General features: G+C 40.0%; 1 protein-coding gene across 15 annotated transcripts in view; it reads left to right on the top strand.

The window, feature by feature from the left end:
- The window catches only part of madd (MAP-kinase activating death domain), a 52,327-nt gene that overhangs the window by 580 nt on the left and 38,899 nt on the right, over nt 1–12,848 (top strand). For all 15 annotated transcript variants that reach the window (XM_067576005.1, XM_067575529.1, XM_067576235.1 and 12 more), the window contains exons 2-3: nt 8,064–8,281; nt 9,279–9,920. In XM_067576005.1, coding sequence (XP_067432106.1) covers nt 8,223–8,281; nt 9,279–9,920 — 701 coding nt within the window. In that variant the 5' untranslated portion in view covers nt 8,064–8,222. The remainder of the gene's footprint in view (nt 1–8,063; nt 8,282–9,278; nt 9,921–12,848) is intronic.

Below are 12,848 nucleotides of genomic sequence, written 5' to 3'. Positions count from 1 at the left end.
GCTAATCCATCCGTGACGTAGGAAAGCATAAAGCTAGCAGAGTGGAGGTGAGAAGATGCATCTTTGGGATGAACGTGTATCAGGACGAGCCAAGGCCTGGTAGGTTATCATAAATATACAACTGATAACACACCCACAAGCTACATGGCTAGCTCTTTCAGCCTTATCATACGTCTTATATTGTTATAGTGCCCTCCTCCTAGCCTATCTCGTTACTCTAATCTCCACTGTTAGCCCTTGTTAGGTAGTAAAAATGCCCACTGACGTTAACAGTTACGCCGCGTAACTTCACTCCTTACCTCGGTTATACCCTTGGCAGTTTTCCGTTGAAACCCCTGTGTCATTGTAAAGCCATCATTGCATGAACGTCTAAAACGTAGCCTTTCGAGGTTGTATTATTTTACATTATGTCCAACAAGCTTCCGACTAGAATATTGATCCACCAACATTAATGTCACGACTGATCAGAGTCAGTTAATTTAAATGGATTGAAGCCCCTAATGTTGGAGCTGGTAAATACAAGATGGCAGAGACAACTAGACACCACTATCCAATGAATGAATGAATGAAGAACCCATTAGTATGTAACCTACACCACCCTGCAAGATGAGCACACATAATATACATAGCCTAAATGTATTTCTCATAGCTTAAAATATAGTCATAAATAAGAGAAAGCTTTATTTCAGAGCCAAATATTCAAACATTGACTGAGTTAAAGCAGCCATAGGTGTTACATACTGATGAGTTGAGATAAATACCAACTGACTTGGTCCTAGGGCTGCATCTAATGATTATTTTCATTAGCTCTTAATCTGTCAGGTATTTTCTCGATTAATTAATTTAATTGGTTGGTCTCTAAAATGTTCAAAAATGGTGAAAAATGTCCATCACTTGTTTCCAAGATGCAACCAAAACCCAAAAAGATATTCAGTTTACTTCACATTTGAGAAGCTTGAAAAATCTTTTCTTAAAGAATGACTCCAAACAATTAATTGATGATCAAAATAGTTGGCGATAAATGTAATAGTATATATAACCAATCGACTAATGGACCTGTCATTGCTGTCCTAATTGGTTCTGAATTAAAATTTGACTTAAATGTCAAAGTCTCAGTACAAAATATATAAAAAAAGCCAAATAAAATGATGACAAATGGCTTTAGGGGATAAATGCATCATCCTTCGTACACCACGGGGTCAGTCGTTTTTAAAATGCAGATTGGATCATGGGAGATTTTAAGGCAAATGTACTGCTATCTGATTTGTTGTTAAATATAAACAAAGTTTATATATTACCATTGTTATATCCTATACAATGAGTTCCCTCTGTGAGCTCAATGTGACAGCTTGAATGACGGCACACGAACACATCACAGCACCTAAGGGCCATTGTGAGTACACAAGTGCATAATGTACCTATAGGGCCGAACGTGAATCACTTTGACTATGTGAATTTGATTACAAAAGCTAGATAAGGTCTAGAAACAAAGCCATGGTCCAAGAAATTGAATATAAACAGAGATGAACATCTGGTACTGTGTCATTTTAGGCCTGCAGACGTTCAGGCTACCAGTTTTATTGACAGGGGATCAAAATAGTTTCTAAATCTCTTTGTCTTGCACCATAAAACATTGTACCATTGTTTTATATTGTAGATTTGAATCTAAAAGTGAGAATTTAATAATCAGTGCTTTCACAATCTACAATGTATCTCTCTCTCTCTCTCTTGTTTGTGTATCTTCAAACTAAAACTAATTCAACACAGCCTTTTCCATCTGTAGTTATTGCTGTTCATTGTGACTGGCAAGAAACGCTGTCCATGTTGGAGGCCTGTGAATCATATCATCTCCTCTCTATGCTTACATAACCAATAAGTGCTGCCTGCAGACCACTCTGACCAGATTCATCTGTTGTGTTAACCTGCATCATTATCTTGCCTTTGAAGATTACACAGTTGTTGTGGTGATTCTTTATCTCTATTTTGAGAGAGAGAAACAAGCTCCATGCTCACTCATTAAGTACGATCAGTGAAATGGCGTAGCCCCTTCCATCTTCATCTAAAAATAATGCTGTGGTCCTGTATCTCTGCTGGCTGAGTCTGCCTTCGGCTCTGCTCTCAGCTCTGCTGCTTCATAAAATAGCCCTTTTGGCTGTGCACCAGAAAGCACTCATGTTGCCAGACCTGCATGTTGATTCATTGTATTCATGGTTTTGCAAGATAAAAAGGTCTGTGCCGTGTACAGCCTTGTTCTGTGCTCTTAGAATATTTAATATGTTGTTTTGAATTATTTCCTTTGCATAATTAGCGACCGCTGCGAGAAAGGTTCCAGATGTTTCTAATGTCGAGAAATTAGTCTAAAGAACTTTATATCAAGAATTATCTTTCAAAATCGAGTATTTCTACAGCAGTGCCTGTCTCTGAGAACAGATGCATAGTTATTAATGTTAAGTGACAGGTTACTTTGGTCTTCTTGTTCATCAACATGCGGCCAGTAGGAGACTGTCAGGCTCGCAGTGCATTTGAATAATTTCACCAAGAGTGATGAGCGCTGACATTAAGCTGAATCAACAGGACATGTTCCAATGCGCAGTGTAGTGCTGTTTGAACCGTGCCTTCTTATGGCACAGCACTCATCAAATACTGTTGCATTGGACGGTGTTAGCCAGCTTACTCATTCCTAATGTTAACCCTATCAAGTACGGAGCAGCTTATTTACTTCCCACTAAAGAAAGAAGTAAATATGTTTTTTTTTTTGACAACTATAGTGGTGTAACCAGGTTTTGATATTAATTTTTGTCAGTGACTTTGGTATAAGCATTTTCTATTTCAGATCTAGTGAAATTTTGATAATTATTTACCATCCTGCTTCATCAAGATGAGTTCAGAATTGTTTCACATCTCGGTTAATGGCAGCTCTATACTTAGCATCTGAAGCCCTCTGTAATAAAATCACCCCTTTAATGTCTACTGGATGCAGCTGTGCCGTGGCTGCAGGGGTTAATGATAGCCTTTGTATTAGGGTGTTTGACTGTAGTCCCACTCATGACTTCAATGCAGCCCATTTATCTGCGTGCCTGGTCTGATTTTGCCAGATGAGTTCACATCTCTGAGGCAGAAAATTCATTTGTTAAATGTCAATATTTGTTCACAAATGGCATACAATTATATTAAATTATATATTTCATGTGTTAATCACATCACACAAAATGTTATGGTTCTAATATTAATATAGCCAACCTATTTTTCTCAATATAGATGAACAATACAATGTCTTTATTTCTGCTGATATCACTTTCAACATAAAAAGAAACCAGTGGGTGTTGATGAAAGGTATTTTTGGGTGCTAGAAAGGGAGAGAGAGAGGCGCACCGCCGCTGCAGAATGAATACAGGGGAAACACTGGGGTGTGTAGCCCCCAGCCAATAACAGCGTGCAGGGTGTGAAGTCGGGACTCTATAAAAAACATAGCGACCGCTTTACATCGCTGTCTCCGTCTCTCTTTTCTGCTCCCTGTCTGTGTCATAGATGTATAAAGAGAACACGTCTGTCTGTTTTACCGAGGGCGGGGCTGAACTCCAAACACACATACACACAGAACATAGCAGAGAGGCCACAACGGACAGGATGAAGCTCTGCATTCACACCAAATCCAGCAATGCGGCACCTTCCCACAGGGTTGTGAGGAGGTGTTGGCGTGTTGACTTGTGCTTCAGAACATAAGTGCTGCGAAACGATCGGAAAATAACGTTTCATTTATCTGATTCACTGCTTTGTTCTCGCTACCGCCGCTCCCTCTCTTCATTCACTCTCTAGCTGGCTTAACCACTGCTGCTCTCTCTGGGGCTTTTCACACCTGAAAGTCCGAACCAAGGTTCATGTTTTTGTTACATTGTATACATTTGATCTGATTAGTTTTGGTTTCACATTGCAATCATGCGAGCGTGCTAAAGAACTTTACATGACATACCTATGTCCTGTTGACATCACCTATGTGCCTGTGTTTCCCTATACTTGACATTGATTGGTTTGTAGACGGGTACGCATCTGACTTAGGTGTGCTGTCAATCTGGTGCGTAGCCTTCTATCGCTGTTTGACTTAATGGAGAAAAATGAATGAACAGATCCAGACCGAGACCACCTCTTTTTGTCGGACTAAGATTTGGCTGTTTGGTCCGGACTGTGGTGTGGGGGAGGTTTCAGACTTGTAATTTTGGTTCGGATCAAACTGAAAAGTCTAAAAGTCCAGACCAAACGAAGTAAGTGTGAAAGGGCCCTCTCTCTCCCTCGTTCTCTTTCTCTCGCTCTCGCTCGCTCATGCTCTCATATTGCTTGAGGGACCATCTTTGAATGCTGTGTTTTTAAACAGCAACTGACAAACCCTGCATACTACGCCTTTGTGTTGCCTCTGAAATGCGTTAAGTGGACATGGACACTGCACAGGAAGCATGACACAGTAACAATGCAGCCAGACCACAATCATGTGTGACGGACCATCATGAAACAGGAACAATTGCACAGAATTTGCACAAATTACGCCTGGATTGTACTTGTGAACTGGCCGTTTTAAACGTTTTCTAGTAGAGAACTCGGCCTAGTCCTTTTCCTCCCAGGTTACTCAGCTTTTTGAATTGTAATGCATAGATGGTATGAACCAGTCTGAATTGTAGTCCCATTAGCTTATCAGTGCAGGGACAACATCCTTCAAGAGACACTGAAAAATTGCTCTGGGTTCAGAGTGTTTGTGTTTCAGGGTGGAGTTTTCGTGTTGCATAGCCTCATGTGCCATGTGTTGGTGTTAGAGTAAATGCTGTTCAGCATGACACTCTGGTCTAGATAGGTCCTGTCACTGCAGCATGGTCAAGTTGTTGTTTTTTTCCCCCCATATATGTGTTGAAGTTGCTGATGTGGGCTTGTGACTTATTTTTTTCTTCTCATTGTCTCAGCTTCAGTGCAACTGATGTAATATAATGTACATCACATTTGGTTTTCAGCTGTCTGAAGCGTCAGTAGTTAACAGTCAGGTTTTGGAGTCAGTCGCTCATAATCAAAGAGGCAGGGGCTCCTCTGTAGAGCCGCCATTTTATAAGAATGTTTAACAATCATGCTGGGATAAATGTGTTGTAGAAGAGGCAGAGACACCGATTGTAATCTTAAAATGCACCGCAGCCACATTAAGTTCTCTGAATATGAAAATGTTGTTCTTTTTTGATGCCGTCTGTGTCACTGTAATGTAAAACACAATGGTATAAACAGTAACTAATTAACAAACGAGTGTACATGAAGCAGATCGAGTGTGATCTTGACCTCTGACCTCATTGTGTGCAGGAGAGGCAAGTTCCTCATGTGGATCAGTAACGTATCACATGACATTACCGAAGCTAATGATATGACAGGAAATATCTGTGGGAATGTGGAAATAATAGTATTTCTGGGTATAGTCTTAGGCCAAATTCTTAAGAGCTTAACCTAACATAATCCCTACCTCCTCCTGCTTTGTTTGTTTTTCAAATTGAGTGGCTTATGAATAGTCAAGGCCTTTCCAAGAGAACGATCAGAGCACAAATCATTTGAGCTGATAAAGCAACAGTGTTAATAATAGGTTTGTAGAGCTGTTAATTTGTGCACATTTTGTTCATGAAGCATGTGATAAACTCAAATACCGCTGTGTGGATTTCATAACTTTAGGATTACATCATCTTGTGGCATTCTGACCGTTATATTGAACCGGAGCTGTAAGTGTGTCCATGGTGGGTGGGGAATAGCTTTCTGTAGACCTTCGGGTTACCTGTTAGTCCTAGGGCTGTGAGGGAAATAGTACAAGCTTTGAAGGGTGCTTACTCCATCAAGGCCCCTAAGCTGCTTACTATATCAGCGAGCCTCCCACTGAAAAGTCTTCATCCTGCTACAAAAACAACCAGCTGAAATAGTCACCAAAAAAAAAAAAGAATGCTTAAACACTGTCAAACAGTTAAAGCCTTTGATTTTGAAAGTATTTCTCTATAACATTAAATATTCTTGACTCAATAAGCAACAAACAGCAAAGTTAGAATTATGTAATGAATAATTAAACAGTCAAAAACTCAGATTTGATTAAGAGTGACCAAACAAACCATCAACTGTCTCATTTTATTCGAAGGTTTAAGGCTGAACAATTAATCAAAATTTTTATCCAAATTGCAATATGACCTCCTGCAGTTCTCAAATCACAGGAGGTGAAATATTCATTAAAGGTGAAACGTGTGTCAAAATACCTTTTTATAAATGAAATATTGTCATGCTGCAGAGATGTCCTGGCCTACACATCGTATCGTACTTAAAATAGCATCATTGTTTGGTACAGATCCCTGCAAAAATCCCACCATAATCATTTTAATATGTTTTTTCAATAAAAAATAAGAATAATGATATAAAAGTTATCATTCCCTCTCATATCACAAACCATATTGCAATTGCAATATCGGTCTAAATAATCACAATTAGGTATTTTTATTCAAAATCATTCAGCCCTACAAACGTTACTAAATCCTGATTGGTGGATGGAAGTACGTGACATCACCTATCACCTTTTTTTTCCCCTGAGCCCCGGCCACTTCAAACCAGTAAGAAAAAGAAAGGACAAAAACAGAAATATAGACATATCTCATGTGAAATAACCAAACCTGTTTTAACTTATACATAAAGTTGTGTAGTTGTGTAGGAAGTGATTGAGAAAATAGGTTTTTAGGGCCTTTACAGGAATGTATCAAGCATTTTTGAGTTTAGTGTGGTTGTTTAATCATCTCATGTTAGTATGGTAACTGGTAAAACGCAGATAATGTGGCATGCTAAAGATGCTGGTGTCGACTTGTCATGTTCGACATCTTTTGTTCTCCTCGTGCTTTGTCTTATCGTCTTCAGTTTACCCTTTCTGGTGGAGCCGATCACACCATAAAAGGGAATTTCTCAGCATCAACTAGACAGCGTTGTTAATGTCTTTCTATTCCTGTAATCAAACAAAAAAATGCAACCGTGACATTGCAATGAAATTTCCAGTGAAACAACAGTGTCTTTTTAGTAAGAAGACGCTCTAAAACATTCACTTTTGAGTATCAGCTCAAAAGCAGAGATGTAATCAGGATCTTTATTGCAAACTCGAGTTGAATTTTAGTGCATAAAACAACATCATGATACCATATGTAACCCAATTTAGTGACCTGCAAAAAAGCATGTGGTTTGCTATATAATTGGGTTCACCACAGTCACCAGTAGGGTGGTAACGGTACATAAACTTTACGGTTCGATATGTGCTTTTATTTTGGAGTCACGGTTTTCAATACAGCAGAGAAAATGAAAGGTAGAGAATAATATTTTGGTCTCCTACTTTAAAAAAAAACATCCAACAATGGCTCATTGGCTGTAACTGTTACTGAAACAGTTTAGTTGTGCTGCAGTGGAGGAAAACAACCTTCCTGTTTCTTGCAAGGACACCTGGCTGATGGCTGTTGCTGTTCTGTGATGCTGAAACTCGATTTATGGTTCCTCAGAACAGGTTCTTAACGACGTGTTATCCGACCACATTGGAAATCAAATGTGTTTTGTTCTGAACAGCTTCAATCAAAGGCGGAGTGAAAAGCCTATCATCACAGAGAGAGGGGGATGGGGAATCCGCACTATCATTAAATATGAGGATAACAACACATATTTTGAGCCAGTCTCTCCTGGAAGGCAGTCAATGTCATGGGAGGATTGTCCAGCTCACGTCTCTTGTTTGTCATTACGACAGCAGTGACGCCACATGAGCATTGGTGACCAGGGTAACCAGGCTAACTTGGCTAAGCTGGCTAGCATACATCCACATTGGAGTAAGTGGATTATTAAACTATTTTGACAGTAATTGTTTGGGTCACAAAGCATACCAAACTAAGGAAGTCGCTTACCGAGCTGAACATCCTGTACCGAACGGTATGGGACAAATACATGTATTACATGTATGTATTTGTACTTATTTCATTGTGGCCATAGAAACGCATGATCTAAAACATTAATCCATGTTTTTGTAATCTTTTTTTTTTGTGTTACAGGTCTGACTTTGTCTGTTTTTGAAGCATCATGATGACAACCAAGGAGCTGTGTTTCACCTTCATATCCGAAATTTCCAAATTGTAATGGAAAGCCAGCAGTGACTTAAGAGGGAAAATATATCCTGGATGCCGTGACACACAGGACGTGGTCAATCCAAGATGGAGAAAAAGAAAATGTGCCCTCGCCTTCTCGACTACTTGGTGGTGGTCGGAGCAAGGTAAGAACATAATGTAGCTTCAGGTAATAGTTTTGGTTTAAAGGAATGTTGCAGTCAGCTCAGTCATAGGGGAGGCTGTACATATTGTTTTCAAAACCAACACATAATTACATTAATTCACCCACTCATTAAAACCATTTTACATGGTTTTGTCACATTTCTGTTGTTGGTCTGAATGTGTCTTAATTGCTTGCTGTGACTTGGCATTTTTGGAAAACTCCAGTCTTGACATTTGATGGTTTCAAGAGTTAATTAACTTAATTAACACTTCAAAATTGGTGGTTTTGAGTCGTTCCAGCAGTTACTCCCATATGATGGAGCATGCATAATGAAGCATAATAGCTCATTGTTTGAAGCACAGCAGCCACAGGAGAAAACTGTCTGGTGTCGGGGTTTCCACAAAACTCAGAAAAGCGGTTGAGATCGTGACTAACATGTGAATAACTAGTCCACTTTAAAGGAGACCACCTTAAGTGAACGTGGGCCTAAGTCGTCGCTAGGTTCGGGGCTAACCCCCTTTACTTCAACTGGGTGGCGAGCAAGATACAGGAACTTGGCTTGGGCCTTGAGGAGTTGTACAGTACTGTTGTGAACTGTACACACGCTGCAGTTTTCACAGCTTCAGACCTCAGACTTCCTGCTCCGGTTGCCATTTTCACCGTCACACACACGCTCTCTCTCTCTCTGTAACCACCAGACTACTGTCATGGCTTTGTCAGCCTCTGCGTTGTAAATTGTGTATCAAATGAAGGTTTTCATCCCTCCTTTTTATGAAATGCTTCACTAATCACTTAAATACTGTTTCTAATTGATTCCAAAACTGTTTTTTTACATGTGGATATAAATAGATATGAGTTAGACAATGGGAGGGCAGCACTACAATATACAGACAGACATCTTGGATAGATAACTATGTATTACTGGTTATTATTTAATATGTTTAGCCTTGTCTGTGTTGCTTTAAAACAGAACAAATGTTTGTCCGTCCTCCTTCCAGGCAACCAAGTAGTGATAGTGTGGCTCAGACCCCACAGCTCCTCCGCCGCTACCCACTGGAAGACCACCACGACTTTCCACTCCCACCAGACGTGGTGTTCTTCTGCCAACCAGAGGGCTGCCTGAGCATACGCCAGCGTAGGGTCAGCCTGCGTGACGACTCCTCATTCGTTTTCACTCTGACCGACAAGGACTCAGGAATCACTCGCTATGGAATCTGCGTCAACTTCTACCGCTCTTTTCAGCGAGGCCATCACCGTACCCGCGGGGACAAGAGCAGTCACACAGAGACGGCAGCACAAGGGGCGGAAACCACGAGCGAGGGGCTCGACGGCAGCGGCGGAGGCCCGGCTTCCACGTTAGCGCCGCCTAACAACGCCGAGTCAGCGCCCCAGCCTGCTCCTGGAGAAGAAACTGGACAACCGGGTGCCGAGCCGAATGCCGGAAAATCCCCGCAGCACAGACGAAGCGCGGCTAAGATGGCAGCCAGGAACCGCAACAGCACGCTGACCTCGCTGTGCATACTCAGCCACTACCCCTTCTTCTCTACCTTTAGGGAATGCCTATATATTCTCAAGAGGCTGGTGGACTGCTGCAGTCAGAGGCTAACACAGCGTGCCGGGCTCCCCCGCGCCACCCAGAGGTGAGGCTTTTAATATCTTATAGCTGATGTGATTTCATTCACTCCGCCTCAGATCAGACAGCTAAATGATCTTACAAAAGCTAAGTGAAAATGCATTAGAGAAGATTTAAAGATGGATTGAAATCAGATTGTTCAAACCACATCTGGAGGTGGGTTTAGACTCATTCTAGCCAGATGTTTAAAAGGTGTAAATGGTGTCCCAGATGGTTCCCATAGTAAACCTCAGGGAAGCGGCTGTTTGCTGCTCTTTATCGGAGATGTGGCGGTTAACCAAATGTACAACAACCACTTAATCCTCAGCCAGGGTCCCAGGGGCGCCACGAAAACAGACTTTGTACATCAGAAATGCCAGAATCTGATGACAGATTGTGATGAAATTGTCGGGTATATTCACACTTGCCAGATGATTTCTATTTTTTGACACACCATGACATTTTTTGTTTCGCCACCTTTGGGCTAAATGTCAACTTTGATCTCAAAATCAATAGTAAGATTTCCATGAAATTAGCTGAGTACATTCATATTACCAAGGGGATAAAACCTTTGATTTTAATGAACCCATGGCATTTACTCACACACCTTTAAAACCTTCAGTACATCGTTCATTCCCTCAACACCTCTGTAGTGTATTATTGGATGTAATTAACTTTGCAGCCTTTAGGAGGTAAGGGGGAGGTTTAGTCTCGTTAAAAGCAGTAGTTCAGTGACAAATCTGTAGATGCACAGCTATAAATTCTTTTGAATTAATAAATAGTACAACTTGAAAACACTAGAAAATAAATTTGGTATTACCAGACCTCATCTGTAAGTAGCTGAATAGCATCATTGCATTTATGCTGATATTGCATCGCATGCTAGTTACTGACCACTAAAACACAGGGCGGATACATTAGATTAAAATCCTCCAACGCTTAAATTGCTTTAAAATTGAATTTTCAAGGCAAGGAAAATTTGCAAACAGTGAGCATAAATGTGTTGCTTTAACAGTGTTTCTTACCGCTTCTATCCTCCGCCATCTGCTTCTCTTATTGTCCACCTGTTATGTGTATGTTTGTATTACAGAATAAATACAAGAGCCTTTGTCTGTGGCTCCGTGCAGTTCTGCAGGCCATCTGCAGCTCATGTCATGTTTTCACAGTACGCTTTATGCTGTCACACTCCACCTTAATGATAAATAATGGCAACCGAAATATCCACAATGAGTTTCATCCGGTTTGTTTTGACTGAATTGTATTACATCAATATTTAATTAAATGTTATAGAGACATGTCAGACATGTTACTAAAAAAGGATGGTGTTGAGAGTTTAGTTGGATATGCTGAAAATACATGAGCTGCTTTTAACTTATGCAAAGAGTGAAGCTATTGTAAATCTTCAAATTAAAGTCTGCGTGCAGGAGGTGGATGGTGTATTTAGCACATTTATCATTATTTTTTCTTACTAGACTTGATGTAAAGAGGTAAACATATTTCTTAATTTAACCAGCAGGTATGCTTGATTCATATTTTAGTCAAGCTTCAGTAAATATTGTTTTTATTGTTATAATTTTAATGTGACATTTTATCGTGATGTGGCAGTATTTGCAGCGCTCTTTAGGTTACATCGTTGCCATGGGTGACACAATAGATTGCAATTTTGGAGTGACAAAGTGTTAATTAGGCTGTCACTTCACGCTGGCGTAGGCCCGGTATGATTGAATGTTGGTTTTTCTCTCAAGGTGCACATGTTTTCTTCACAGTCATCTATTTATAGCTGTAAATCCAGTGCAGCGTTTCCCCCCTTTATCACTACAAGGGAATGTAGGAATGTCTAATGCACAGTTAATCTCATACCTTGATATTTTTTCTCTTTAAATAATAAAAAAAAAAACAAAAAACGGTGCAGTCCGTTCACATATCATCACTAAAGAATTATGGCTTATGTGACAACCTCAAAAAAGCCATCCAACCCAGAGGCTGAGCACACCAGACCTAAGAATAATTTTTTTTTCTGACATGGTCGGTTGAAATGTGGTGTGGCAATGACACAGTAGGAGGAGAGCACTGGCATAATGGCTGCGAGCGTTTTGCGCTGCGGCGGCGCTGACAGATTGAGGTCTCTGGCTGCCTTCGGGTAGCAGCTGCAGTTGGTGGGAGGGCTCCAAAGGACTAATGATTTGTCTCCCTCCTTGCCACACACACACACACACACATTAAGTATACACTCTAGAAAGGGGTTTAATGGCACCATGTGTGTGTAGAGTGGAGGGTTTTCACATCAATATTTCGACAATTACTGAAGAGCCTCTCCTGTGTTTCGGTCTCGTTTGCTCATCATATTACTGATTACACTGGGTGTTTGCCGAGGCCTCATGGAAGCAGTTTACAGAAATAAAATGAGCAAATGATTTAGTTTAATGTTTAACCCCAAAATTACTGTTAACTGACGTCAATAAATGTTATTAGTAAAGCTTAGCATATGCTACATTTCACTGAGAAACTGATTAAACCTTTTAAATTATAGATGCACAAACAAGGCCTTCATAAAAGGGTCACTGTATATAATGGCAGTATGTTTTTATACAGTGTAGTGAAGCTGAAATGATTAGTTGATTTACCAGTTAGTTCATTGATAGACGATGAATTGGCAACAATTTTAATACATGATTGTTTGTTATTTAAACATGAATCTGCTTCCTGCTCCTCAAATGTGATCATTTGCTGCTTTTCTCTGTTTTATATGATTGTAAATTTATTATATTTTCTAACTATTTCCTTAAACGTTATGGACTAAATGATTAATCACAAAAAAATATTTTTAAGATTTATCAGTTGAAGCCCCATCATCACTGTAGAAACTTGTAATAATTTTAGTCTTAAGACTTCAGTCCTGTTGTTTGTTGCAGTGTAAGAGTTTCTCTTATGTTCGTATTTATATCACAATATGTTC

The sequence above is a fragment of the Thunnus thynnus genome, chromosome 1, assembly GCF_963924715.1.
Source record: "Thunnus thynnus chromosome 1, fThuThy2.1, whole genome shotgun sequence".
Classification (NCBI taxonomy): Eukaryota; Metazoa; Chordata; class Actinopteri; order Scombriformes; family Scombridae; genus Thunnus; species Thunnus thynnus.
Note: the sequence above shows the minus strand (reverse complement) of the source record. Positions and strands in the feature narration are given on the sequence as shown.